The sequence below is a fragment of the Anneissia japonica genome, unplaced genomic scaffold (genome assembly GCF_011630105.1).
Source record: "Anneissia japonica isolate Jap-2015-1 unplaced genomic scaffold, ASM1163010v1 scaffold288183_len337429_cov161, whole genome shotgun sequence".
Classification (NCBI taxonomy): Eukaryota; Metazoa; Echinodermata; class Crinoidea; order Comatulida; family Comatulidae; genus Anneissia; species Anneissia japonica.
Window position 1 is genome coordinate 269,765 of NW_022702858.1, and position 26,937 is coordinate 296,701.

The window sequence follows — 26,937 nt, forward strand, 5'->3', positions numbered from 1 at the left end:
TAACAATAACAATAACAATAACAATAATAATAATAATAATAATAATAATAATAATAATAATAATAATAATAATAATAATAATAATAATAATAATAATAATAATAATAATAATAATAATAATTTTAACTGTACAAAATGGACCGTTTCTAACTGTGTGGTTCCCTTCAACCAAAATGGTTTGGTCTATAACTTGTTAGTCATTTTGCTAACACTATAATAGCATTTTAATGTGACGGAGGTGATAAAATTTAGGGACACATTAATTTTTAGTCTAAAAAAGTCAATATGTATTTATAGTTTTATTGATGTATTTTTTAAGTTCACATTTGTAAGACTTACCTATAGGCCTAGTTATTTAGTTTACAAATTATGATATCAGGAATTCTTTAGATATCCAATCGGGAGTACCGGAAAACATTTGCTTATTGTGAGAGGTTTTGGAGGGTGTTTGGTCAAAAATAAACAGCATGTCAATTTCAATTTCAAAATTTGTAAAAAATGATTTCATTAACAAATATGTTAATGATTACATTAGCAAAATAAAGATAAAATTTCCTTAATATTATTTAATTTATAGGCTAATACATAAAAATAGAAAGACATGAGTAATTTACGAAAAATGATCTTATTATACATTGAGAAATAAAAGTTTTTGCGCATATTTCGTCCGGGTATAATATTAAAATATACCGTCTATAGCCGAGAAGACTTATAAACTCTGATACAAATGACATCATCAGTAATTGTTAACGTCTTATACAATAACCCCTATGAATAGCGGACACCTTGTAATAATGTACTGTACGCAGGATAAACTCACCTTATTAAATTCAGAATTAAAATTAAATATACCTATCGATGTGCATATGATCAGTCCTTTAGTTAATTTTGCTCATTGTTTGAAATGTTTTAATTTCTATGTAATTTGTATTAATGCTTTGTTTAATTTAAAAAAGACGTTTTATTTACAGTATTTATAATCTAATTAAGTCTCTGTTTTCGTAGGCATTCCTCTGTTGACGCGAGCTGTTGTAGGTTGACACTGTTGCAGTGTTATTGTAACGCGTTAGTACACATAACGACGAACTGCTCCACCAAGTACACATCAAAAATTCGAAGGAAGGATGGCTAAGTTATTCGTAGAAGATGTTATTGTTAAAAAACTTAGAGGTGGAAAATATCAATTTGGATTAGTTGTGACAAACTATGAAACATATGACAGCAGTGATGAATTCTCGGACAATGATGATGATCCAACAACCTCAGAAGGAATCAAAGCAGGTCAGGTACGCGTAGCCTGGTATCCGAAAGGCAACGAAGAGGTTGTTGACGACAGCAAGGTAGGGTATGTTTGATTCCCAGCGGCCAGGGCTCTCTTTCTACCCTAGGGCCTAGCTTGGTCTGGTCGTGGCCTAGCCAGGGAGTTGTTACACTGAACAACTCCCGTGCCTAGCCAAGCTGAGGCATAGGGTCTAAAATAATAATAGCGTAGTTTTCTTTAAATTAATTAATTAATTTTTTTATTTTATTTATTTTTTTTAACTTTTTGTATGCCTAGGCTAGCCAGGCCTTTTTTAAATGTTGTTGGTTTATGCATTTGATATTTTTAATATTATTAATTTATGTTTTAAGCCTAGCCTAGTCTAATTAAATAAATAATTCAATAATTGTCTTGTAATATTTAAAAATTTATACTCTTTAATGTTCAATGTGTTTATCTCTTTCTTGATATGCTTTTGTATGTTGTTTTTGCAATTTTCCACATCTCTCTTTTCTGTAGGATGTGAGGTTAATGTTGTTCAAGGCGAATGTAGGGGTCCAGATAGAGGTGCATGACACCTGTTCATCCCTTCCTTTTCGCTGCTTTTTATGTCTTGTTTTCTTTTACCTTGTTCTCAGTCCATTGAGCAAGCTTAATAAATAAATGAATAAAATTAAAATAAATATCACAAAATTGTCATTGTTGAATTTTCAAATTAAAATACCAGTGTCAGGTCAGGATCGGTAAACAACAGAGAAGTTCATATTATTTGATTGATTTAAATCATTTTGTGAATACATCTAGATAAACCAACTACCCCATCAAAATAAAATGGAACAGTCTGACCCAGGGCGCCACGTACAAACCGTCTCTCTAACAATCGTCCTCAGTCCCTATTCGACGTTTGTCATTAAAGGAGCTCCCTGTGCTTATTAGCCTACAAATTGCTAAGACCAAGTGTCTCAGATTGCTGTGTTCTTTGCAAGAAGATTTCTTGGACAGAGAATTTAATTTTTATTTGATTGATTTGAATCATGTTATCCACAGGTCACATTGTACGACAGGAGTTTGATGCCTGGTGATGTTGTGTATTCCCTCTCAAAGGGTATTGGGGCTCAGTGTGGGTTTGTGCGGTCCGTTAATATCCGGTGCCACGTACGCATCTTCAAGTCCAAACAGATGATATATGACGTTGACAGCAGAGATTTGCATCAAATCATGGTAAGATGCTAGTATAGTATGGTTACCATTCCCATTCCATTGGGAAATAATAGGATGCAGTTGGCAACCCATGTGACCTTCATTCCCCCTCTCCCATTCAGCTCCCCCATTTCAAGACTCGATATTCCACTGATAAGGCTTAAGCTTTTTTCACACTATTACATCATCTTTGACATGAAGCGGTTGTATATATATATATATATGGACATGATGTGATGTCATGATGACCATTATTTAGATTTTAAAGTATGTTGTATGTTTTTTGCATTTGCTTATTAAGATGAATCTAAACATTAGCAGATGAATTAAGGTTATCAAGAACCACTTAATGTTATTTTACCGTAACAATAGCTTAAATTTGTATTAGCCACAGCCAAAAACATGCGGCCTACAGTATTTAAGTACATCAGCAGCTTGATGCGACATTGGCAGGAAAGAAAATTCTTCACTTATGCGATGCAAATATAACAACATGTGGTGACTCTTCAATCAGCATAGAAATATTTTCTGTTTCAAAAATTGGCACAACACAATATATTTTGACCAATCAGTGACTCCAGTAACCCTTTACTTAAAGCATTCTGACTGCAAAACAAACTACAAATGATATATGGTATTTTTGATTACTGTGTGTGTGGGTGTGTGTGTGTGTGTGTGGGGGGGGGTGGTGGGTGTGTGTGTGGGTAGTGTATATAGATTACAGTGCAACAGAGTGCATTTAACATACCGCTGTAGCCCTATGTGATAATGAGCCTATATTACATAATGGTAAAATATAAAAACACCCAAACATTCACTTATGTTATTAATTCATTTTGTTTTTGTCTATAGGAGTTTGAGGTTGGAGATCATGTGGTGCTTGGATTGTGGTTGGGAACGGTCCGTGAAGTGTCCTGTGACCTTGTTATCAAGCTCCAAAATGGAGCAAGGTAATCCCGACTTGAAGCCCAGTTTTTTAAAAAAAATCCTGTCTGATCTTTTGAAGAAAATAAAGAAGTGCCTCTATGTATGAATTGATTTAGTTGATAAATATTTATTGGATGATTGGGACATAGGCTACATTCAGACCTGAGAGGTTCGACAGGCGTATCTAACGCCAGGTGTACGTTAATCCATAGCGTAACTAGCGTGATGTCCAGAATGGGAGATTTAATGTAATGCTAGCTTAAGTATTTGCGCGCAGTATTCGTAATCACGCATTTTTATTTTCTGTTTACATACTAGACTTATTGTGATTGGTCAAATCCTGGCTGAAATCAATATCGTTAATGCATGACTGTCGTAACTCAGAGGCGTACGCTATGCTACGTACAAGTTCACACCACTCGATTAAAGTTACTCTAGCATAACTCGTGTATGAACATAGGCATACTGTATATATTGAAGAATATTTATTATTGTTATTTATTATTATTATTATTATTATTATTATTATTTTTATGAATAGTTAAAGGTGAGCAGTTCACGTTTTGAATGATAGTTTTTTTCAGCTTTTAACACTTTTTGATGAACAATTGTGTATCACAAGTTGTCCCACCCAACAACAACAAGTGATGTAACTTTATAAAATACTTTAATTGACTATAAAACACTCCTTTTAATTTCAGATATGAGGTAACTGATGAAGGTGCAAGTAAACTCACAGATGTCCATGATAGCAGTGAAGAGGTGAGGCCTTGCTTATTTTTAATCTTTTAAGCCTAAGCTAACCCTCTAATGGCAGACCGAACCCCAAGCCTCAAATTGTCAGGCTTTTGCGAGCTCACCAAACACAACTGTTGAAACCATATAACAAATCAGACCATAATGATAGGCTGAAAAGAGAACAAAATTATATGGACTGTATATTTAATTGTTAATGCAGTCAATGATTTCTTTTAGTTTTCGGTATTCAATGACCAGGATGGCTACTATCCAGGTCAGGTTCTGCATGGGCCGTCGTCAGTCTTCAAGAAGGCAAAGTGGCTATCTGGCACTAAACCAATTATGGGAAGCAAGACCAACTTCAGAGGAACAGTGGAAAAGGTACAGCGATCAAACTAATAGTCTTGAATCACATTGCAATAAATATGGGCCTCTCACGGAACATTCTTATTGCATTTTACCTCTCCTTGACAAATTCATATTTTTTTCAAATGATGTTGCCCTAGTCCTAGTTGGTGGGTACTATTTCATTACTTCTTCAGGTTTCGTAGAATCTATGAATGAGGTATATAAAACAAATATGGACTGCTCTAGATTCAGGAAATGGTGAAATCTATAGCCCCATCTTTGATGTGTAGACCGTAGCCTATCTGATATAAGATAGTACAGTATGCTGTTGTCTCCACATCACCTCGATCAGTCAATATTTGTATACTATACTTTTTTATGACATTTTCAATTTTGATGAATAAAAGATTTTTGCTGCGAAGCAGCCAATTCATATTCTTGACAGCAATTTGACCTCTGAAAGGTCATTGTTTGTCAAAAATCAATCGCCTGAGACAACTGAAAAGCGGAGTTTCCTTCTTTCGTTCTGCCGGGTAAAATCAATTACTTTAGGCGACGTTTGTAGACTAACCTACTCGTACCAACGTCGGCATGTTGCGAAGCTGGAGTACTATTCAGCGTTTTTACTATATTTCTAGGTTTCCTATTTCTACGTTTAATCGGCTCATGTCTCAGCCACAATATTTTGAGGACAATATTATTTACGAACCCAGTTAAACTTATTTACTAGCCTATTTCAACATGCTAATTACATTTAGGCGACGCTTGTTGTAGACTGGCATACACGGTACCAACGCGTTGTTACCATGTGCCAGTGATGTTGGAGTATAGTACAGCAATTTGAAACTATTATAGGCTGTCTCTTATACACATCTAGATGTGTATAAGAGACAGGGGGAGTTGTCATGAAAAATAAAATATTAATTTTATGGTGTTTCGGTTGAATGGAAATGTCCCTATATGGAATAGCTAAATATACTCTGCTTTTCTCTTTCTAATTTTGCTAAATGTATTGGCAGTATTCACAAAAATGTTAGTAACTTGTGTTCACTGTAGGATGGCACAACAGAGAAGAATATTCGCTCATCTCAACTTTGCCCTTTGAACCAAATGGATGAACTGGAGTTCCTCCCAGGGGATTTTGTCTTGCAAAATGAAAGTAAGTAAATTGTATCAGTCATTTCAGTTTTATTATTATTATTATTATTACAGTATTATTATTAATATTAATATTATTGTCTCCATTGTTATCATTTTGGAAAATGTTATAATTGTCACTTTTTATTCCTATTACCTGCTTCCTCCCATTAATGTATTGATGATTTTTATCTATTATAGAGTAGAATGTTGTTTAAATACATTGTAACTTGTATAATAATATCTAAATACTAACAATAATAATTATGTAATTTTAAATTTGATTAGGGTAATTTTGATAATGTTTTTAGTAAATTTTCCTTGCTGTTTTTTTTTTTTATATAATAGTGTACAGGTCTCCCTCCAATTAAAGACCACTTTTGGGACTGAGGTTTTCCATGGTAATTAGCAGCTTTGGTCTGTAATTAGAATAATAAAGATAAAAGACTTTTCTGAATTTGGGACCACAGAAAGGTGGTCTTTAAGGTTCTTTATACAGAGGGACACCTGTACTTATTTCTTTGTTTTTGTAGTGTATGATAAAAATATTTTATTTGATTTATTGGCTTATATTTTGTATAGTTTGTAATAGCTTGTTTCTGTCTGTAATTGTAGATATAGATGATGGTGTGTATGGCTTGATAGTTAGTGCCAACCATCAAGACAGGACCTGTACTGTGAAGTGGTACAAGAGTCCATTACAACAACAGGACTCATTGCAAGAGCAGGACCCATTGCAACAACAGGACCCATTGTTAGTTTCTGGCTACATTTCTTAAATTCAAACGATATACAATATGTTTTGTTGGGTAAAGAAATGCAACATTGTAGGGAGCTTTTGATTTGCACGACGTCGTAACTCTAGAATGAATTCACTCTTCCGTGAGCGCCATACGTTCTCTCCACAACGTGGATTCGGGCCAAACTGCATCCTAGTTTCAGGCAACGATGAGAATTCAACGTTCTTACATGCGCAGATGACTTTATAGTGACGTCATTCGTCACTAGGATCTAGGTATTCCATTACCTCTGGATCCTACTGTCTTTGTGCAATCAAAAATTTCATAATAAGCTGTATCATACATTTATAACCAGTTTCGTGCTGCATACACATATTTGTGTTCTTAAAATTTGGTCTCGCCACCCAGGAGTGTAAATGGGTACCTAATGGAACACTCCCACACCACCCTTCTATAATTGATAGGATGCTCAAAACCTTACACCACATAATTCCATATACAGTAGATGATATAATTTCTTGTGTATATTTTAGACCGCAGTATACGCACACTACAGAAACGAGTGTCTATGACTTGATGCCGCACCGGCTTGACTATGATTTCAACACTGGCGATGTGGTTGTAGGTGTCCAGATTGGAAATACTGAACAAGATATACCTTCTGCTGGTGAGGTTAGCGAATTTTTAATCAAAATTTTGGATATCATTGGTAAAGACAGATGCAGATTTAGGTGGGGGTGTTTGGAAAGTAAAAAAATAGGGGGAAAAGGAAAGAAAAAGAAATTATTGACTGCCCAAAATATTAAAAAACAAAAATGTCATGGTACTGGATCCCCTAGGGTAGTGTTGTCTCTCCCTCTTTTGGACATTTCTGGATCTGCCTCTGAAAGAAATTTTTTATCGCAAATGTATATAATTACGAAAGTCCCCGGTTTAATGAACCTTTCCAGAGTGTCAATCAAACTTAACAACTGACCAATCGGAAGAGGGCAAACTTAACAACTGACCAATCGGAAGAGGGCAAACTTAACAACTGACCAATCGGAAGAGGGCCAGGAATACGCGCGTATCCAACACACACGTGTGTTATCCAAGGGGCAGGGCTTAGCGCAGTGGTCCATTCCTGTCATCGTGGCTGAATATTTCCTTATGACTAAAAAAACACATTAACTCCGTAAGCCTTGGAATAAGACTTAGTTTTAAATTAAGAGCATGTTGTGAGTTTTTTCTTGATTAAGTGATTGCCGCTTAGAAAAATATGATTAAGTTTGCTACTTTTTATATATTAAAAAAATGTTATTTACAGAGGGTAACTCCTTCCAACTAGACCTGGAACGTCAGCTAATATTCAGTTGCAATATATCAAAAATGTTGTTAAAGTGATTACAAACAACAGTTACAATCTAACAAACATTACAACAGAGAATTGCATTAAAAGACCAAAGAGAGCAATGGAAAACATTATAAAACTAAATATATCTAATTCATTGACTAAACACATTTTCTTAAAACGTACGACACTAATAAATTAGTGTTCAATTTGGGTTAGAAAATGTAAAATGTAAAATGGTGATGTCATGATTGACTTACCAGAATAGCTGGTACCAGTTTAGGAGACCCTAAGTAGAGAAGAAAGTCACTGTACGAGCTAGTCCACAGCGCTTTGAGACTCAGGTATAAAGTGTTATATAAATCGAACTACCTTACATTACATTACATATAAAGTAAGATACATTACTGAAGGTACTGAATATCATGTAATTGCTGTTGTTGATTCTGTGTTGAGAAATTGAGAGGATGAAATCTGTGTTTTATGTTTAATTTTCAACAATGGTGTTAAAACGGTTCCTGTTTCGTATCTTGTAGATTCTGTGGATCAACACGGACGGGACAATTGAGGTCATGTGGGTAGACGGCAGACAATCGGTAGCTCTGCCGCAGGATCTCTACAAATTAGACGAGGTAATTATTTTCAAGGGATCTGTAGAATTGAGTGGAGCTTGGTGCTTAAAGAGCTTGCTTTCTAATTCCAGGGCCCTGAGTTCAAATACTGAACAAACCAGAGTCAGCGGTGGCCCCAGAAATTTGCCGACGAGGGGTCTGACATGTCCGACAAAGGGATGTGAACCAAGGGCCGACTAGAGTCTCGGTTGAATGGCCCGAAATAAAAAATCCATGATAGGGTTCACAGTTAGAGTTTTCATGGCTTAGTATTGTCTAAATTGTGCTAGTAGACCACAATATTAGGGATTAGCAAGCAAAATAACGTTATTTGGATAGGCAAATTATATTTTTTGGTACAACAACCTAGTTGTGGCTTCAGGCGCCATGGGTGGTCCAGGCCTTACCGACGGAGTGGCAGATGCCCCCCTGACCCCCGCTGATGCCAACACTGACCAGAATGTTTACGAATTTGTTCAAATAAACATGGGGGCTTCAGTGTGACACATACAGAGCGACACTTACTACAATTTTTTGTAGTGCTTAAGCTTTGTGTACACTATCACATTATGTGTGACAAATAGATGTGATGTGCCCATATTTGGGTAAATGTGACATCATCATGCCCATATATGGGCACATCATGCCCATATTTGGGTAAATATGACAACATGCCCATATATGGGCACATCATGCCCATATTTGGGTAAATATGACATCATCATGCCCATATATGGGCACATCATGCCCATATTTGGGTAAATATGACAACATGCCCATATATGGGCACATCATGCCCATATTTGGGTAAATATGACATCATCATGCCCATATATGGGTAAATATGACATCATCATGCCCATATATGGGCACATCATGCCCATATTTGGGTAAATATGACATTATCATGCCCATATATGGGCACATCACACACATTTCTCACATACAAATTGCTAGTGTGGGCAAAGCTTAAATAGGCCTATCTGACTATCTTACAATGTTTTTAATATTTAATCTGTGAGATATTGATTCTCACAGATTGATTGATTCTGGTGACACAAAACACCAAAGCACAATGTTTATTCAGAATAGAATTTATCACTATTAATAAAGGCTGTGGCGCTTAATGTGGAGTGTAGCGTAACAAATTCATGTCTGGTGTCCGAGTGCTTATTCAGGTATGGTGCTTAATCGAGTGGGGCTTATTAGAACATTCACGGTATGCCTCCGACTTGTAATAATATAATGATGAAGCATCAAAGTGTTTTATTTCATCTCATAGGTCACTCACTTTTGGTTGAGAATAAAAATAAATAACAAAATAATAAAATAATAATAATTTATAACCCAGCATTTATAATGCAATAGACAACCAAATGGAATTGAATAATATTCTGATTTCAGGACAGTGATTCTGATTGGTCAGATGACGAAGATGATGGAAAGTGGCATTTAGATAACCAATCAATTGAAGGGTCTGATAGTAGCTGGGAGACAGCAAGTGAGGGTTCTGAGGGCAGTGCTAGCATTACCTCGCTAAGGTATTATGGACATTCTGTGTAGAAATTGTCAATTGTCAGGAGTGGATTTAGAGGGGCAGGCCGGCCTGGTCCCGCCCCTCCACCTTTTGGAAAGTCAAACATTTTTTTTTCCATTTAAAATTAAAAAAAAAATTAAATATATATATATAAATATATTTTTTAAATCTATTTACACACATTTATTGGTATGTGGCCATTTTTGTTCAATTTCCAGGCATTATGCCCCCAGTGTCTGTCTCTTATACACATCTAGATGTGTATAAGAGACAGCTCTGGATCTGCCCCTGGTTGAGAGGATGACACTTAAGATGATAATGGATGAACATAATAATACTAGGATTGGTGATAAATGTTGGTGATAATTGTGATGGTAATGAATTTGAAGATGATGATTTGCTGGTGGTGTCTTCATTGCCTTTCTGCCTAAAAATTTAGGGAATAGAGAAGGTTATGAGGTTGGTAGTGGTAGAGACTGTGATATTGTGGTAATGGTACTGGTACTGGTGCTGGTATTGCGGTGTGGTGGTGAATGAATATGTTGGTGTTCAGAATGAAGGTAATAGAGATGATTAATATTATTGGTGCCTGGTGGTTATATTTGTTAATTTGTTATTTGGCATTTATATAGCGCCTTCCCTTTAGGTTACAAAGGGCTTTATTTTTCTGTGGTCATTGAGTCCACATTCTTAAGTGTTGCTGCCATATTGCTCCAGTGGCAGGCAACCCCACCACGTACCTATATTTATACTCCTGGGTGGAGTGATGCAGTGCAGGTAAAATTCCTTGCTCTAGCATACAAGCAAATTGAGGTAGGTCTTGGTGATGGTTGTGGTATCATCAGATAGTAATAATATGATGATAGTGATGAAGAGAATGATAGGATGATAATTTGTAATGATTAACATTTTTAAAGGTGATAACATAAGTATGACAAGGGTAATAATATCAATGTTTTTACTTTGTTTCTCACAGCAGAGATCTACAAGCCTCAACGTTGGATGAAAATAATGAAAAGAACATGCATAGTAATGTGGACACACTGCTAATTGAAGGAGAGGCCCCAGTTGCTGGAGAGCCCACAGCTACTGAAGAGCTCCCAGCTATTGGTGAGCCCCCAGCTGACATCACCAGTAATAACACTGAAATGAACAATCAACAACCGAATAAAACGATGCCAACTAATGAACAGAAACAATCTACAGATTCAAAAGCAACTGAAGATTCAAGTAGAAATATACAAACAGAAAGAAAAAATATTAATTCATCAGATGTAATAGATACAGATAAAGTTGATTCAGAGGGAGTAGTGACACAAAGTGGAAAATCCACAGCAGACAAGGAAAAGTGTGATGACGTGCAATATGCTGAAAGTGATAAAGCAGGAATAGCAGTTTGTAAGCCAGAAGATTCCCAACATTCCAATAGTAAGAATACGACACTACCATATGTTTTAAAAATATTATTTTGCTTTAGAATAACATTTTTACTTTAGTACTAGTTTTTATAAGACAAATTGGGCAAACAGGTACAGCACCAGCATAAATTTTTAAAACACAAAATGTTTACATTACATTGATTACAAGTATATTATAGTTTTTGAGAGGAAAAAAACAGTCTTATATTTTTTGATGCTTCTTTTTTAGAATTAGTTGCTGTTGAATCAGTCCCAGCTAACCACATTTTCTGTCTGTCTCCATATCTACCTACTGCACCAAAGAGATTTATTTCAACAGTAAAGAAGGAGGTATGTACTGTATAATTTACAGTTAACCTTGACTAAGTCGACTTTGCTATTACGTATATAATTTTTAAGGCGATCTTATTTTACATGCTAAATTGTTGTGTTTTCCAGTAATTAACGATCTGTAAAATGTCTAATTTTATCCAAATCAAACAATTTTTTAATGCCATTTTGGATTCGAAATAGTCAAGTTCAACTGTATAATTAACCTGGCTTGCATCTTTCCAAAGTGTCTCCATCTTGGTCTCCATCTTGGTCTCTGCAGTATATATAAGCATCTGTGTCCGAGCAAATGTGTAACCTTTTGCTCAAGTCACCTGGGAGGGTCCAGGAAATGCCCTAGTGTAGGGGCTGTCTCTTTTTAAGCTTAGCTACTTAAAATGTTTCGCATTCCAATTCATTGACACTGTGTTTTATTCTTGAGAATCAACTGAAAATGTATTTGCAATTGGTAACAACATACGAGGTTGTGTTCAACTGTCATTTAGTTTTCCTGAATTTTAAATGAGAGAAATACCTTTCATATTTCTTGGGCTCCTGTCACCATCTAAGTGCCCATTAGGTTCTTTGTAGCAAAGCAAATTAGTATCACTGCCTTATGGGTTGCGTCACCAAGGCGGAGGCTCAAGTGTGTGCTGGAGTGGTGTAGATTGGACAACTGGACCAAAGTTCAATGTACACTGAAACACAACTACTATCCCATCAGTGTACTTTCCATTAAATTAAACCATTAATTTAATACCACATGATCATATCAACTTTTGCAATGGCAAATATCTTATTAGGAAATATATATTTACATTTATGATTGTATTTTTTGTTCACAGATCAATCTACTTCAATGTTCTTTACCAGATGGAATTTTAGTGAAAACGTTTGAGGATCGCATGGTATGGCTTTCTAAAATATTAATAGATATTTAGATGATGTTAGACCTGATGAGTTTATCAGAATAATATTATACTATTATATTTTCTTTGACAAAAAACTTGTATGCCCATATATAGTCATGATTTGCCTATATATGGTCATGATGTGATGTCATCATGACCACAAAAAACTGTTGTATGCCCATATATAGTCATGATTTGCCTATATATGGTCATGATGTGATGTCATCATGACAGTATTTGGGCATGTCACATGTTTTTGTCAAATGAAAGTTGATAGCCTGGTACAAAGACTTTATATTTTGTTGTATTAGGATTTGTTCTCAGTGCTAATTGAAGGTCCTAAGAACACCCCATACGAGGATGCGTTGTTCTACTTTGATGTACGACTACCCTCAGACTACCCAGGTGTTCCTCCGGTGCTTCACTACCATTCATATTGCAGTAGACGTCTTAATCCAAACCTGTACGAGGACGGCAAAGTTTGCATCAGCTTGCTTGGAACGTGGACAGGAAAGGTAATATAATATAGTAGTGGTCAGTTTGGTTACCTAAACTTGAGGTATCTTTTTCAATCACTCGCTGTGCATTTCGCTTGTGTTCTGGAGCAAGGCACTATATCATACAAACTCAAGGTCTGTGGTTCAATCCCTCACTGTGAATTTTGCTTGTGTTCTTGCCTGCTTCTGCACTGATCACAGCAGCAACACTTAAGCAGGTGGAGCCAATGACTTGAACTATAACTTGAATTATATTAATTAATTAATTAATTAATTAATTAATTAGTTATGTTTTTCTTTCATCCTATTCTCTGGCTTATAACGGAATCAGAAGCAAAATTTTTTTTAATTATTTTCCCTTTAATTCTGTCGAGTGCTAATGTGGGTTTGCCGTACAACATGACTAATTTTGTTTACGATACTTCATAATTTGTAAGGAATAATGATCTTTTACAACCAAATTGCAATTATCCAATGGTTAGCTTTATGTACATAATTTCTGTTTTTATATAGAATAAATTTTAATTAAATTTGTTTTTTGTCTCTAAAAGCACAATGAGATGTGGAACAGTAAATCCACACTGCTGCAGGTGCTAGTCTCCATCCAGGGGTTGATCCTGGTCGCTGAGCCGTACTACAATGAAGCTGGCTTTGAGAAACATCGGGGTTCAAGTCTAGGTGAAGAAAACAGCCGAATGTACAATGAGATGACACTTTTGAAAGTTGTTCAGGTAAAGCAGCAGGATGGATTGATGGGATATATTAATCAGGCATAAAAATTAGCATTAAAAAAAAGGATAGCAGAGACATGTCTTGAATATTAGGATAAAGACCTATTTACACTATGACGATAATGATTAACAATAAAAAGCTAAAAAGCAATTGTTGATATAGAAAATTTTAAAAAATAGAGAAATTTTCACACTAGCATGATTTGGCAACGATTTATCGTGTATACAATAAAAAAGTAATTTCACAAATCAAGTCAAATGATGTCATAATCACGAGAAAACGTAAAATCGTAGTAGTAAAAACAGATTTTATTGTTTTTCCATGATTTTGCTTTTTATCGTTGATTGTTATTGCCATAGTGTAAACAGGCCTTAAGCCATAAAAGTGTCAGAAAGAGACACTTAGGGGCAAATGAAGTCATAGGACAAGCTACTGCTCCACTCATCAAACACTCTGAGCAGCTCTTCATGGATACCCCCACTATACAAATGTACAATGTTATTTTTTTCCCCTGAAAAACAATAATAACACAATAACTGGATATAATCAATTAATAAGTAACATTCGTTACTTATAAATAAGGTCTATTACAATTTTTTTTAAATCAGACTGTATGTGTATTTACAAATATCAAAGGATAATCATTTACAAATATCAAAGGATACTGAATTATTCAACTATTAATTCATCTATTTACTAAAATTCATATTTTGTTGTACTTTAATACAGTATATTTGTCAATCTTCAATGTTTTTCTTTTATTTTCAGTCAATGACAAGAATGTTACTAAATCCTCCTTCAGTGTTCAAAGATGAAGTAATCGATTTCTGTAGGAAGCATAATCAATGTCTCGTCAACAGAATTGAGTCCTGGTTGGCATTAGCTGGAACACCTCCCAGCAAGAAGCCAGGCCTTCCTGCATTTCCACTCTTTCCATTCTCTAAGGGTTTCCTGCTTAGCAGTCATCAGGCAATGGAGGCGTATAAATCAGCTCTGACACAGATGCTTTCAACATAATCATATCGAGAAAAAAAATCTAATATTAATTTTTTTACCCTTCGCCAAAAATAATCATTTCTTTGAATGACTAAAATAAAAAATAGAAAAAGTAATTATACCTAATTTATTACGCTGTTGTATGTGTGGTATGAATAAAAAGTTCTACAGTAGAAATTCTAGGGGTCTCAGGGTTTGAGCTTACCAGTTATCAGCAATGTTTCCTGCATTGTTTCTTGCATGCCTGCAAGCCTCCTGCCAAAGCCTATCTTCCCCAAATTCAGAATGCTAATAGCATGCTCATATTACAGTATAGTGTATTGTCTTGCTGATGCTAGCTGGCCTAAGGCATCATCACCCACACCAAAATACATTAAGATGTGTTGAGAACCCTCAATAACCTGATATCTTGGAAGTGATTTTCCAGCCTAGGACCCCTTAAATTCATTCCTCAGTCCTTCATTCTAATACCCTGGGGCTAAAATTGTGGTTGCTTAATATGTTATCTTTCTTTGTACAGTATTAACATTTTCTTCAGGTGAACAAATTCTAGTACTTAACAAATAATATACAAAATTAGAAATTTGGTGCTGTTTTCTTGGCTCTACCAATCTTTCAAGTTAAAAAACAAGTCCTCCTCTACCTTATTTGCTACACAATTTAATACATTTATATTATATTTTTATGTATTTATTGTAAATTGAGTGTATAATGTGTTTATGAAAAGTTTGTCTATTGGAACTGATACTGATATTAGAAAAGTTCTAGTAAAGGTTCAGAAACATTTTGGTGGAATTATTCTTGGGTTTTATATTATTTTTGTTCATACATTGTGTGATTTTGGAATGTTTCCTTAATTTGTGGTTAATACAATCATGGAGAAAATACTCTATTATACACCATGAAGTTGATGTTGAACAAATAATGAATATTCATGAGTGCAATGGGAAGAATATTTTCATAATTTGAAAGTTCCATTCAATGAGGACAGAGCCGAGCTGAATATAACAGTCAATCTTTCAACTCTTGAAAATATTCTTTCTATTGCGCAAATAAAAAACATAATTTTTAAACAACACACCTGAAGTAGATCATTGTCGTTTGATATTTTATGAAAATAATCTACCTTCTCTCTCAATGGAACTGCCCAGCATCTTAACCAATGAAAAGATTTATTAGGCTGATGCGTGATGACAGGGTGTAAATAACCAATGTCATGTGATACGAAATTGACCAATCAAATGACAAGGATCTATTTAGGTGTGTTATAAAAATCTATATTTATGGTGCTTGTTAGAAATTAAAGAAAATTTAGATTAGGCTCCTGGGAACTTAAACAGCTGCAGTGGGGCGGATGCAGGGGAGGTGCAAACGGTGCAATCGCACCCCCCTAAATTGCATTAAGAAAAATAATTGTTGTATTGTATAGGCCTAGTACCGGTAAGGTTTTTAAGGTGTGAGGGTGCAATTTCCGGGCACCTAGAGGTTCATATTGTCAAAAAACCCAACCATGGTGGGCCTGAGGTCCTGTCAACTCTCAGGTACCCCCTACCGCCAAATCCTGCATCCACCCAAGCTGTAGTGTGCACCAGCTCAGGAATAAATGAGCCATTGATGGGTCATTTTACTTTATCTTTATTATATATATTTGTATAAATCACTCCAAATATTTATTTCCAATCCAAAAACAAAGACATAGCACTGCCACTAATAATTTATTAAGAAAAAATTTCTTGTGCAGATGATAGTTTAAAATGTAAGAATGCCTTAATTTCATCTTATGTATTATATTTAGTGTGTAACTCCTTGAGTCAAAGTATAAATAAAAGTCACTGTATACAAAATAACCCTTATATTATTAATTAGCATAATATTTATTAAAAGAATTGATGACTATATAATTAAATTTTACAGCTTAGGGATTAGTATTTGAGGCCAAGCAATTGCATTATTTTTAAAATTACTCATCTTTGCATTGGGCTGTAATGATTGCTACTCCCTTCTAAACCATACTTAGTTCAACTTCTCTTTTACATTCTTAAGGAGTAAGTTCCAGTAATAGTAAAATACCAGTGGCAGATTCAAGGGGGTGGGAAAGCCAACATGGAGTGGTTCCCCCACCTTTTAAATTTTTCCAATGTATGAATTAGTTAACTCCCTCTTAGTTGATTATAACTGAACAACTGGTAGAAGAAATTTGACTTATGTAACTTAAACGCAGTCCGACCATCAAATTATTTATTTGACAAAATTTTGTGACATGCCTAAATATGGTCATGATGACATCACATCATGACTATATATGGGCATACAATAATTTATTTTAAAATGTGGATACAGCTACTTTACTATGAAATAAAAATCATATTTATGCACTTTTTGCTTGCCATATCCAAATTTGCATTTGATACTCATTTCCATTTCTCTCTAATTGAATTTCTAGTTGCTGGTGCTATTCTAAAGACACTAGGCAAATTCATTTGCGTGAATCAAAATCGTCGGTTTGCTTCCTGAGCATTTTTTTCCTTTGAAACGGTTCAAACTACCAGTTTCGCTGAAGCAAAAAATCCAATCGAAACGTGAATGCGAATGAACCGACCGATTAAATTCAGGTAAACATTATTAAATAATAATTAACATGTAAACCCAGTCCCGCCCCACACCCTTCTGAATGAACTTTGATGGAGTTTGTTTTGTTATGTATATTAGTAGAATCTAAAATCGATTAAATAAGCTTTAAAACACCTAAATTGTCAACAATTTAGAAACATTTTAAGCGACGCTTAACCACGCCCACTTTGCTCTATTCAAGGACCTTAGACCCTTGTCAGGCAAATCCTGGCACCACCCCTGCTGCCAATATGAATCTCTCTGTGATATAAGTGGCCAGCTCTAGCAAAACCAGCCATTTGTGGGAAAAATTCAAAATTCTTGTTTTTGGGTTTGTAGGTTCTGCATGAATTCTTTAAAACAGTGTGTATTTTATTGAAATTGGTTGATTATTAGCAGGATTAAGAATATTTAATTCATAGGATATCTGCCATGTATGTTTTGAGAAAACAGCTTTCAAAATTAATAGTTTAATCAGTATTAGGATTTGTATTTTTAAAATAATTTTCAGTCAGATTTAGTGATTAATATTTTGAAGAAATGTTCTTCAATATATTGTCTTTTATAAAAAATATTCAAAATTCTGATGCTGAGAAGTTTTAGGTGCTTTTGTGAAATTAGGAAATTGCGACAATGGCTTGTTTTGCTAGACCCTGTCACATATTTGTTTGAATGTAAAGTGCTGTACTTTGTAAGTACTATTATCAATCTTGTAATATCATGAAATAAAATGCAAGAAAGATATAAAATGAAAACATTTTTTGAATTTTATTCTGTATTTGAGTCAAAAATATTAAAAACACAAGACTAAGTATATGTTCATGTTTTATTAGTAAAAGTTTATGATCTGTTTACATCAAACGACAAGTAGGCTTGCACTCTGTTTCATTAATATTTCCTCCTGAAAATCAAAGACGGATTCCCTCAAACGTAGACTAACACTCGGTACACTTAAAAGGAGGTAGCCTTAAACAGAAGTCTGTGAGACGCTCGATTAAAAGCGCCCTTTAAATGAGGAGTTTTTCGATGCTGACTTGCAGGGATTGGATCTGCTGCTTGAGTTGTGAGCCCTCGTTGATGGTAACCGAACAAGCAATCACTGGCCTAGACACCCCACATGCTCTTCCCAGTGCTGTATTAAGTAAAAAGCAACTAGTCAAATGATTGAACCTTTAATTGTAAAATGGATTGTAAGAAATGGATTGTAAGTACTGTATATTTAGAGTACATTAGCTACTTTAATTTGCATATATTATAATATTATTCTTAAATGGTTGTTCAATAGTTGAAAATTCTATGGTATTTCTTTACCACATTCACACAAGTATTTAATAAATAATAATATTATCATTATGAAGATTATGGCTCGTTACTGTACATTCAGTGGCGGCACCAGAAATTTGCTGGGAGGGGTCCCAACCAAGGGGTTGACTAGAGGCTTGGTTGCAGCCCTAAGAGTTTTTATTGATTAGTAGTTACTTGGATAGGCAAATTATTATGTTGTAATTCCCCCTGCTTTCCCCCTACCCACCACTCCTTCGCTGGTGCCATCACGCTGTATATTCCATATGGAATATCAATCAACCAAATTAGCTTCTATCATGGATCATTTCTTTATAAGATTTAAAACTAAAATTGGTTAATCACATGGGAAAGGGGGTTTCCTATAGTCCAAGTTTAACAAAAAAATTAAGTTATGATAAAATACTTCTACAGTACAGTAAACTGGTCAAATATGGGGGTTTGGGCCTGAGACAAGAACATCAAATTACCATCTTTAGATCTCACAAACACATACGGAACATTCTTGTCTTCACACAGCAGAGGCAAGTGAAGGAGGATCTCCAATGGCTCAGCATCTGCATGTTCATGTTTTATTAGTAAAAGTTTATGATCTGTGTACATCAAACGACAAGTAGGCTTGCACTCTGTTTCATTAATATTTCCTCCTGAAAATCAAAGACGGATTCCCTCAAACGTAGACTAACACTCGGTACACTTAAAAGAAGGTAGCCTTAAACAGAAGTCTGTGAGACGCTCGATTAAAAGCGCCCTTTAAATGAGGAGTTTTTCGATGCTGACTTGCAGGGATTGGATCTGCTGCTTGAGTTGTGAGCCCTCGTTGATGGTAACCGAACAAGCAATCACTGGCCTAGACACCCCACATGCTCTTCCCAGTGCTGTATTAAGTAAAAAGCAACTAGTCAAATGATTGAACCTTTAATTGTAAAATGGATTGTAAGAAATGGATTGTAAGTACTGTATATTTAGAGTACATTAGCTACTTTAATTTGCATATATTATAATATTATTCTTAAATGGTTGTTCAATAGTTGAAAATTCTATGGTATTTCTTTACCACATTCACACAAGTATTTAATAAATAATAATATTATCATTATGAAGATTATGGCTCGTTACTGTACATTCAGTGGCGGCACCAGAAATTTGCTGGGAGGGGTCCCAACCAAGGGGTTGACTAGAGGCTTGGTTGCAGCCCTAAGAGTTTTTATTGATTAGTAGTTACTTGGATAGGCAAATTATTATGTTGTAATTCCCCCTGCTTTCCCCCTACCCACCACTCCTTCGCTGGTGCCATCACGCTGTATATTCCATATGGAATATCAATCAACCAAATTAGCTTCTATCATGGATCATTTCTTTATAAGATTTAAAACTAAAATTGGTTAATCACATGGGAAAGGGGGTTTCCTATAGTCCAAGTTTAACAAAAAAATTAAGTTATGATAAAATACTTCTACAGTACAGTAAACTGGTCAAATATGGGGGTTTGGGCCTGAGACAAGAACATCAAATTACCATCTTTGGACCTCACAAACACATACGGAACATTCTTGTCTTCACACAGCAGAGGCAAGTGAAGGAGGATCTCCAATGGCTCAGCATCTGCTGCCATTACAATGAACTCCGACAACCCACGATTCAAGGTCTTAGTAGCTAAAATGTAAAGCAATAATTAGTAAAAACAGTTGCTATTGTTTCACTAGTCTTAATTCTGATCAGATTAGATTGTAAGGCCTGTGTGGGGAATATATTCTCCGTGCAAAAATATAGCCTAGAAATCTGTCTGCATGGGAAAAAAGGGCCAACTGTTACAATGTAATCTTACAATTCTGTGCCTACTTTTCTTGCGAATTTCCGTACAAATTGGAGTTGGTTTTTAAGATATCATTTGCACAATTAAAAATTTACTGTATGGATTGTATGTAGGTCCAAGACCTAAGGCTATTTATTTGAATAATACTAAATAGCACATAGAAATCAGAATTAGAAATCATTGCTTAGGACAGATGGAAGTACAATAGGCATTGTCTCTTTTATTTGGCTTTATAATGAGATTATATGACTTGTACTTACCTTCATTCGCGCCTTTCCTTAACTGCTTGTAATGAGAGGCTTGCTGAACTAGGTTTAAAATTGATTTTGACAATGCAGGATCAGCCAATGGGAATGCTTTTGGGTTGACTTCTTCTCCAGCCTGGGATCACAGAGAATAATAAGATAAGTAATAGATAATCCACTTTCAACAATTAATTTTGACAATAAAAATTTAACATGGTCACTGAATAGCTAGGCCTAGCTTATGCAGCTACTGCCTAGCTGTCGTGGACCTCTCTAGAAGTGCACCAGGCACCACTGCTGGGCCACCACCACGCTTATAGACAAGTGGAGAGGTGCGGCTAGAAGACTATGTATTCAGTTATTTCTCACGTATATAAATGGGCTTACCATTATGAGATGTTGAGATATTTAGTATGAATTAAACGTTCTAGTCCTCTCGGCAAAATAGCTTCACTGAGGAAGAATTAAAACTCAATGTTCCGGATGAAAACGTGCTCCTCGCTTACTTAGCCACGCTTGTTTATATTTTGTGATTATAAATAGAGGGCGTTTGAGGTTTGCTGTCCTCTATACATTTTGACGATTTTTTCTCTGATTGTTTTGATGATGTCTGCTGCCCTCTATGATATATAATGAAAGACATGTGAAAACTACCATTATTTATATTTCGATATAATTTCTATATTTGTAAAAAACTAAATACTTCAGTTTTAACGTCAACATGGTAAGTAATTAGTTAAGGATCCGAGACTAGTTAGTTTATGGCATATAACAATATAAAGGCCTAGGGCCTAGCCTCTAGGGCCTAGACTAGGCCTAACTAGAGCCGCAGAAAGCTAAGCACGGGAATCGTACCGGCTTTATTACTGCTGGGCCGCCGCAGGCTGTTGTGTTGTGGCAGAGCGAGCCTGAATATTCGGCTTTTGGCTAACCCGTACACAAACCAACCCGTACAGAATTATCCAAATGAAGACCCAAATGATACGTAATTACCAAAGTGTATAATAATTAACATTGAAGCCTTTCGAATTTGAACATACTATTTATTTCATATCTGTCATATTTATAATTCTTGTTTAAATTTTATTCATTTGATGATAATAATAATAATAATAATAATAACGACAACAACAACAACAATAGTAATTATAAGTCAAATGTGACGTCATCACTGCAACTCCCAATATCACTGCAACTCCCAATGTTATTTGCCTATTCCCCACTGTCCAATAATTTTTCAATAGACCGAATTAGCGATCGACGCTGTTCAGCTATTAGTGGGTATTCGAACCAAAACAAATGCATGAAGATAGGTGATTTACACAGTAATTTAAGAAAATAACCTTTACTAAAACTTCTCATACACGCTTTGTGTGTAAAGTTGAGCGTGATTTAAATTAATAACAGAAACCATTGTTACATGTTTATGAATGTAACGTCATCTTTTCTCTACGATTGTGTATGCCAAATGTGAAATATAAATCATACTATTTTGGGAATAAAACGTCCATTGGTCGTGTCTGCCTGTGTTACAGCACGGCGACAGCAGCCATGTATTCACTCACAGTGAATCATGGCGTCGGTCGATGAATGTGCTTGTTGCAAAACTCATGATATGTGTTGTACTTGTGATTTGTGTACTATTGATTTCAAGGAGAGCTAAGTTATTCAAAATTATTGAATAATGTTCCTAAATTCACACCAATAACTTTGGCAGACTGGATGTGTAAACAAGTAAAAGACTTGACGACAGCACGGAGCTGAACGTTTATAGTCAGGCCTCACTCAATCATCACATCCAGCCATGTCGCGTTGTCATGCAACAAGTGTCGGGGTCCAAGGCCTAGCCTGTAAAAACTCTACGTATATTTAACATAATTTTACATGAAAATCAAATCAAACATCTTCTGATGGTTCTATGAACCTTCCTTAACCTACCAATGATTTAAAAAGTATCTTACCCGCATACTTTGGTTTTTTTGCTTGTTTTTCTGGACCATACAAAAACTCGCAACGTTATAGAATAGGACTTTTAGGCTTTGTTCACAATTTTATACCCACTCGGCCAAACGAAAAAAACGTCATTTTTCGTTTCTAATTCGGTCTATTAGTGAATGCTTGGCTTGATTTTTTTTAGGTTTGTGTGCAAAAAAAATTGTTATCACCGTGAGCACATCGTACACTGCGATGAAATTGAATTGTAATTGAAAATTACTTATTGTAAAACAAGCTTAATTTGAACCTGAAGAAAGTTACTTCAAATTCAGTATTAAGTATGAACAGTTAAGAAATTCATTGAATCAATGGATCCTCATGAGCACAACGAATTTGAGTCAATTCGGCCCCAAGTCAACTCAGCCCCAGTCAACTCGGCCCTGAGTCAACTCGGCCCCAAATGATCTTTGGACATAGATGATTACTTTATTAATGTCGATGGAGGGCCTAAATTCTGTTTTATGAGAAACCTTTCGTAATTTTAACATACAGTATTTATTTGTAATAATTATTTGTTATGGCTTTTATAATTGTTTAATCATTTTATAGCATTAATGATAATTATATTAACAATATTTTCCAAGGCTTTTATGTATTAATATGGTGAATTTTGGTAATAATTTTCATCACTCTGACTTGAAGCCATACATATTTTGAGACAATAGTTAATTGTAAATTCATGTAATGTCATGTCTCTGTATAGAGTTCGCCTTCTGTGAAACGAGGGAAAATATACCTTTTAATACTACCAAATCCATATTAAGGAGACACCCTCTACTAAGGAGACAGGGACACTTTCTGAGTGTGGCAAATGGTCAAATCAATTTAACCCCTGGACACTTTTTCATTGTATCAAAATAGTACTACAGTAGACTAAAAATTCATTCAGAATTATATTTTGACACCTTTTTAGCAATAAACTTAATCATCAAACCAGAATTGTTTCCTTTCAGTATCTAGAATGGACACATTGGTATGCAGGCCTAGTGCATGTGTTATTGTACTTCGTATATAGTAATACAATCTTTTAATTTTGACCATTAAACCATGGGGATTTCTTGTTTAGTGTATCGTATCTCTCTTTCTTGTACATAAAATAATTGAAAGCTCAGTATTTAAAAAAATCATCATCATCATCATCATCATCATCATCATCATTATTATTATTATTATTATAAGTGGAATGATCAAATTGAAGCTTTAACATGATTACGATCCTCAGTATCACACTTTATGCCTAGTAATAATATGGATAATAATACTAAATAAGATAATAACAATAATAATAATAATTTAGCATAAAAAAATAATAGAAACATAATAATGCATTGGCTACTAACATAATACTTAAACTTTAGCTTTGTATAAACGAATTGACGAGCCATTTGGACTATGATTTGGGTAATTTCCTGTCATTTGGCTAATTTCGTATCATTTGGGAAATTTCGTATCATTTGGGTAATTTCGTATCATTTGGGTATCGTATCATTTGGGTAATTCCGTATCATTTGGGTAACTGTCTATCATTTTGGTAATTTCGTATCATTTGGGTAATTCCCTATCATATGGGTAATTCGTCGGACCAGGCAATTGACCGACGATCGCTAAGTATAAATGTGTCGTGTTGAGTATTTAATTGGCGATTCGCATCAGTTATCCACACTGCTGTTCATTTGGCGCCCCCTTGGCCACACATAATCATTGAGCTCCTCCACATCACTTCACCTAATTATTCTATAAGAAAAGGTAAAATTTTAAAATTAATTGCTCATTTTGTGATCAACCTATGAGACGTTACAGAAAATATCCAAGTTCGGGGGTTAAACGTGTACACAGTAGGCTTACGGTACAGTTGACAAGATTACCTCATTCTGCTTACTGCCTTTTTGAAAATTTTAGTATCTATTATCTTACAACACTGTATACACTTTCTTCCTGATTTATTTCTTTGTGTATATTTTGTACATGTACAACTTTATGTTTGTTAAAAAGGTTTCTACATTTTTTTTATTCCATTCTCATTCCAGGAGAGGAACAATTGTGAAGAGGAAGTAGAAGATACTGTACCATACCACACCACAATACCATAAAACTGATGAAAACCAATCGTGCGAGGTACCACACCACTGGTGAGCACCAATGGTGCAAGATGCCACACCACTGATGGGGATCAATAGTACAAGATACCACACCACTGATGGGGACCAATGGTGCAAGATACCACACCACTGATGGGGACCAATGGTGCAAGATACCACACCACTGATGGGGACCAATGGTGCAAGATACCACACCACTGATAGGGATCAATAGTACAAGATACCACACCACTGATGGGGATCAATGGTACAAGATACCACACCACAATGTGTAAGATTCCCCTCAATTTTCATATTTTATAATAAAATCTAGATTAAGTGATGTTTTTAAGAAAGTGTTGATGATTAAATAAGTTTTAACTGTACATTTGTAAATTTATTTGAAGTACTGTTAAATTTCTTATTCAAGATTGAATTTGGGAAAATTTTATATGTATATTTTTTCAAATTGATGTTTTTCTTTTGCTTAAAATACAATTCATCTCTGTGGTTTATAATTTATTTATTTATTTATTCTTTCTTTATTCTGAAATACACTTTAAATACAATGTACTGGTTTCCAAAGTGGTTCAGTTTGACACACAAAAGTAACAACAATTTTCAAACATAACTTTAACTAATAAATGTAAAACAAGAAATTTTCATTGTAGAATTTAAGTATGTGTTGTTATACAGAACAAAAGTAAAATATACAATCAATAAAAGTAACTTAATAAATGTAATATAAGAGTTTATCTTTAAATTTTACATTTGGAATTACAGAATTAATTACAAAATCTGCAATAGATATGCATGCACTAAAATGTAAAAGCAGGAGTGAAAAATGTCAATGTAGACTTAATTTTAAGGTAAAAGAAGATTTAATAAATTTTATGAATTTAATAATTGAATAAAGTTTAAAATAATTTAGAAAAAATAAACATCTAATTTGTGCAGTATAATTTTTAAAATTGCCCAATTCAAAAATGCAACAAAACTTGTGTTATAAATATATTGTTAACATATGACATTCTGGTGCTTCTGATAGGTAAAATATTTTCTTTTGTTATAAAATGCATTTTATATTATCTAACCAAATATGGAAAAGGAGAGCACAATTTTTTTTTGCAAAATTAAATCATTCAATAGCATTTAACTTGAAAAAATTGCTTGTTTTGGTAAAAAGTTATTTACCACAACAAATTTTGTGAAAATTTAATTAAAAATTCGTAAAAAATTGTATTTCATTATATAAGTCTCCTTTTTCATGTTGTGACATATAATTTTTGCAAAGGTGCATGCATGTCTATAGTTTTTATAAGTATAATATTAACTTTACTTTGGAAAATGAAGACAAACTAATTAAACTTTTTTCAAAAAAATCTGTTAAATAATAATTAATTACTAATTGATTGTAATCATGGAAATACTTGATGCCTATATAAGAAAAACTAAATAAAATTCAACCAAGTTCATCAAATATCTACAGTTTCCTTGGCGGCTTCTGGCCACCAGCCTAGGGGCTTGCTTTGGGCAGATTTTGGTACCATCACACAGATTACGTATACGTGGTGCACACGCTCCTCCAAAAATTTTATACATCCCCTACCCGATCTCCCACACCCCTCCCAAGTTGCGCTCTTCCCTAAAAATCACAGTTCAAGTAGTTAAAAATCCTTAAAATCACCATATTTTTTTGGGTTAGCGGCCATCGAACTGATCATCGAGCCCCCACTTAACCTATGCGCCCCCAATAAGCAACTCCATTTGAAGCTGCCTAGATATGCCACTGCCATCACGTCGTGAATTACATTCTAAAATCCCCCCCCCCCAACACCTCCACACACTTTGCTGCCATTGGCCTTCAGGTAGTTCCTCAGTTATAATATATCAAAAGCAAATCCTCTATTAATTATCCTGCACCTCATCATCCTTGATATGCTGTAGCAAAGATCTTATAAACACAAGATAGCGTTCTCTGCGATTTACGCATAACAAATAGAAGCATCAGTCAAGGTTCAAAAGTTTCCAATTTAGCAAGAGGGTGCAATTCATGCGCTATTATACCAAAGAGAAAAAGTAATTAGTTTTGGAAGAGGGTGTCCTATCTGTTGCCATGGATCTGAGATGGTTCCTGTTCTGCTGTTCACAGGATTGATTCCCAAGGTAAAGTCCCGCGGTGTACGGTATGGTCAGAGC

General features: G+C 34.8%; 2 protein-coding genes across 2 annotated transcripts; one reads left to right on the top strand and one right to left on the bottom strand.

Annotated features, from left to right (window-relative positions):
• Nucleotides 1–1,085: 1,085 nt before the first annotated feature.
• LOC117104089 ((E3-independent) E2 ubiquitin-conjugating enzyme-like) lies at nucleotides 1,086–16,536 on the top strand. The gene is made up of 16 exons (XM_033244746.1): nucleotides 1,086–1,340; nucleotides 2,309–2,482; nucleotides 3,314–3,411; nucleotides 4,090–4,150; nucleotides 4,364–4,522; nucleotides 5,531–5,633; nucleotides 6,227–6,365; nucleotides 6,885–7,023; nucleotides 8,218–8,313; nucleotides 9,697–9,833; nucleotides 10,806–11,257; nucleotides 11,477–11,577; nucleotides 12,402–12,464; nucleotides 12,779–12,982; nucleotides 13,516–13,695; nucleotides 14,465–16,536. Exons 1-16 carry the CDS (start codon nucleotides 1,125–1,127, stop codon nucleotides 14,711–14,713), a joined length of 2,571 nt encoding a protein of 856 aa, XP_033100637.1. The 5' UTR covers nucleotides 1,086–1,124; the 3' UTR covers nucleotides 14,714–16,536.
• A 2,759-nt stretch (nucleotides 16,537–19,295) lies between these two features.
• LOC117104092 (NHP2-like protein 1) lies at nucleotides 19,296–21,205 on the bottom strand. The gene is made up of 4 exons (XM_033244749.1): nucleotides 21,053–21,205; nucleotides 20,681–20,801; nucleotides 20,123–20,260; nucleotides 19,296–19,482 (listed from the first exon to the last, which is right to left on the bottom strand). Exons 1-4 carry the CDS (start codon nucleotides 21,053–21,055, stop codon nucleotides 19,358–19,360), a joined length of 387 nt encoding a protein of 128 aa, XP_033100640.1. The 5' UTR covers nucleotides 21,056–21,205; the 3' UTR covers nucleotides 19,296–19,357.
• Between the last annotated feature and the right edge of the window lie 5,732 nt (nucleotides 21,206–26,937).

What these genes read in the sequence shown, in the direction of transcription:
- LOC117104092 (XM_033244749.1), bottom strand. An exon ending in AAGGAAAGGCGCGAATGAAG is followed by an intron (nt 20,261 to 20,680) that starts GTAAGTACAAGT and finishes TTTACATTTTAG; the next exon opens with CTACTAAGACCTTGAATCGT. An exon ending in GTTTGTGAGGTCCAAAGATG is followed by an intron (nt 19,483 to 20,122) that starts GTAATTTGATGT and finishes TACTTAATACAG; the next exon opens with CACTGGGAAGAGCATGTGGG.
- LOC117104089 (XM_033244746.1), top strand. Translation starts at nt 1,125, where the DNA reads ATGGCTAAGTTATTCGTAGAAGATGTTATTGTTAAAAAACTTAGAGGT. An exon ending in TTGCAACAACAGGACCCATT is followed by an intron (nt 6,366 to 6,884) that starts GTTAGTTTCTGG and finishes TGTATATTTTAG; the next exon opens with ACCGCAGTATACGCACACTA. An exon ending in AGATTCCCAACATTCCAATA is followed by an intron (nt 11,258 to 11,476) that starts GTAAGAATACGA and finishes CTTCTTTTTTAG; the next exon opens with AATTAGTTGCTGTTGAATCA.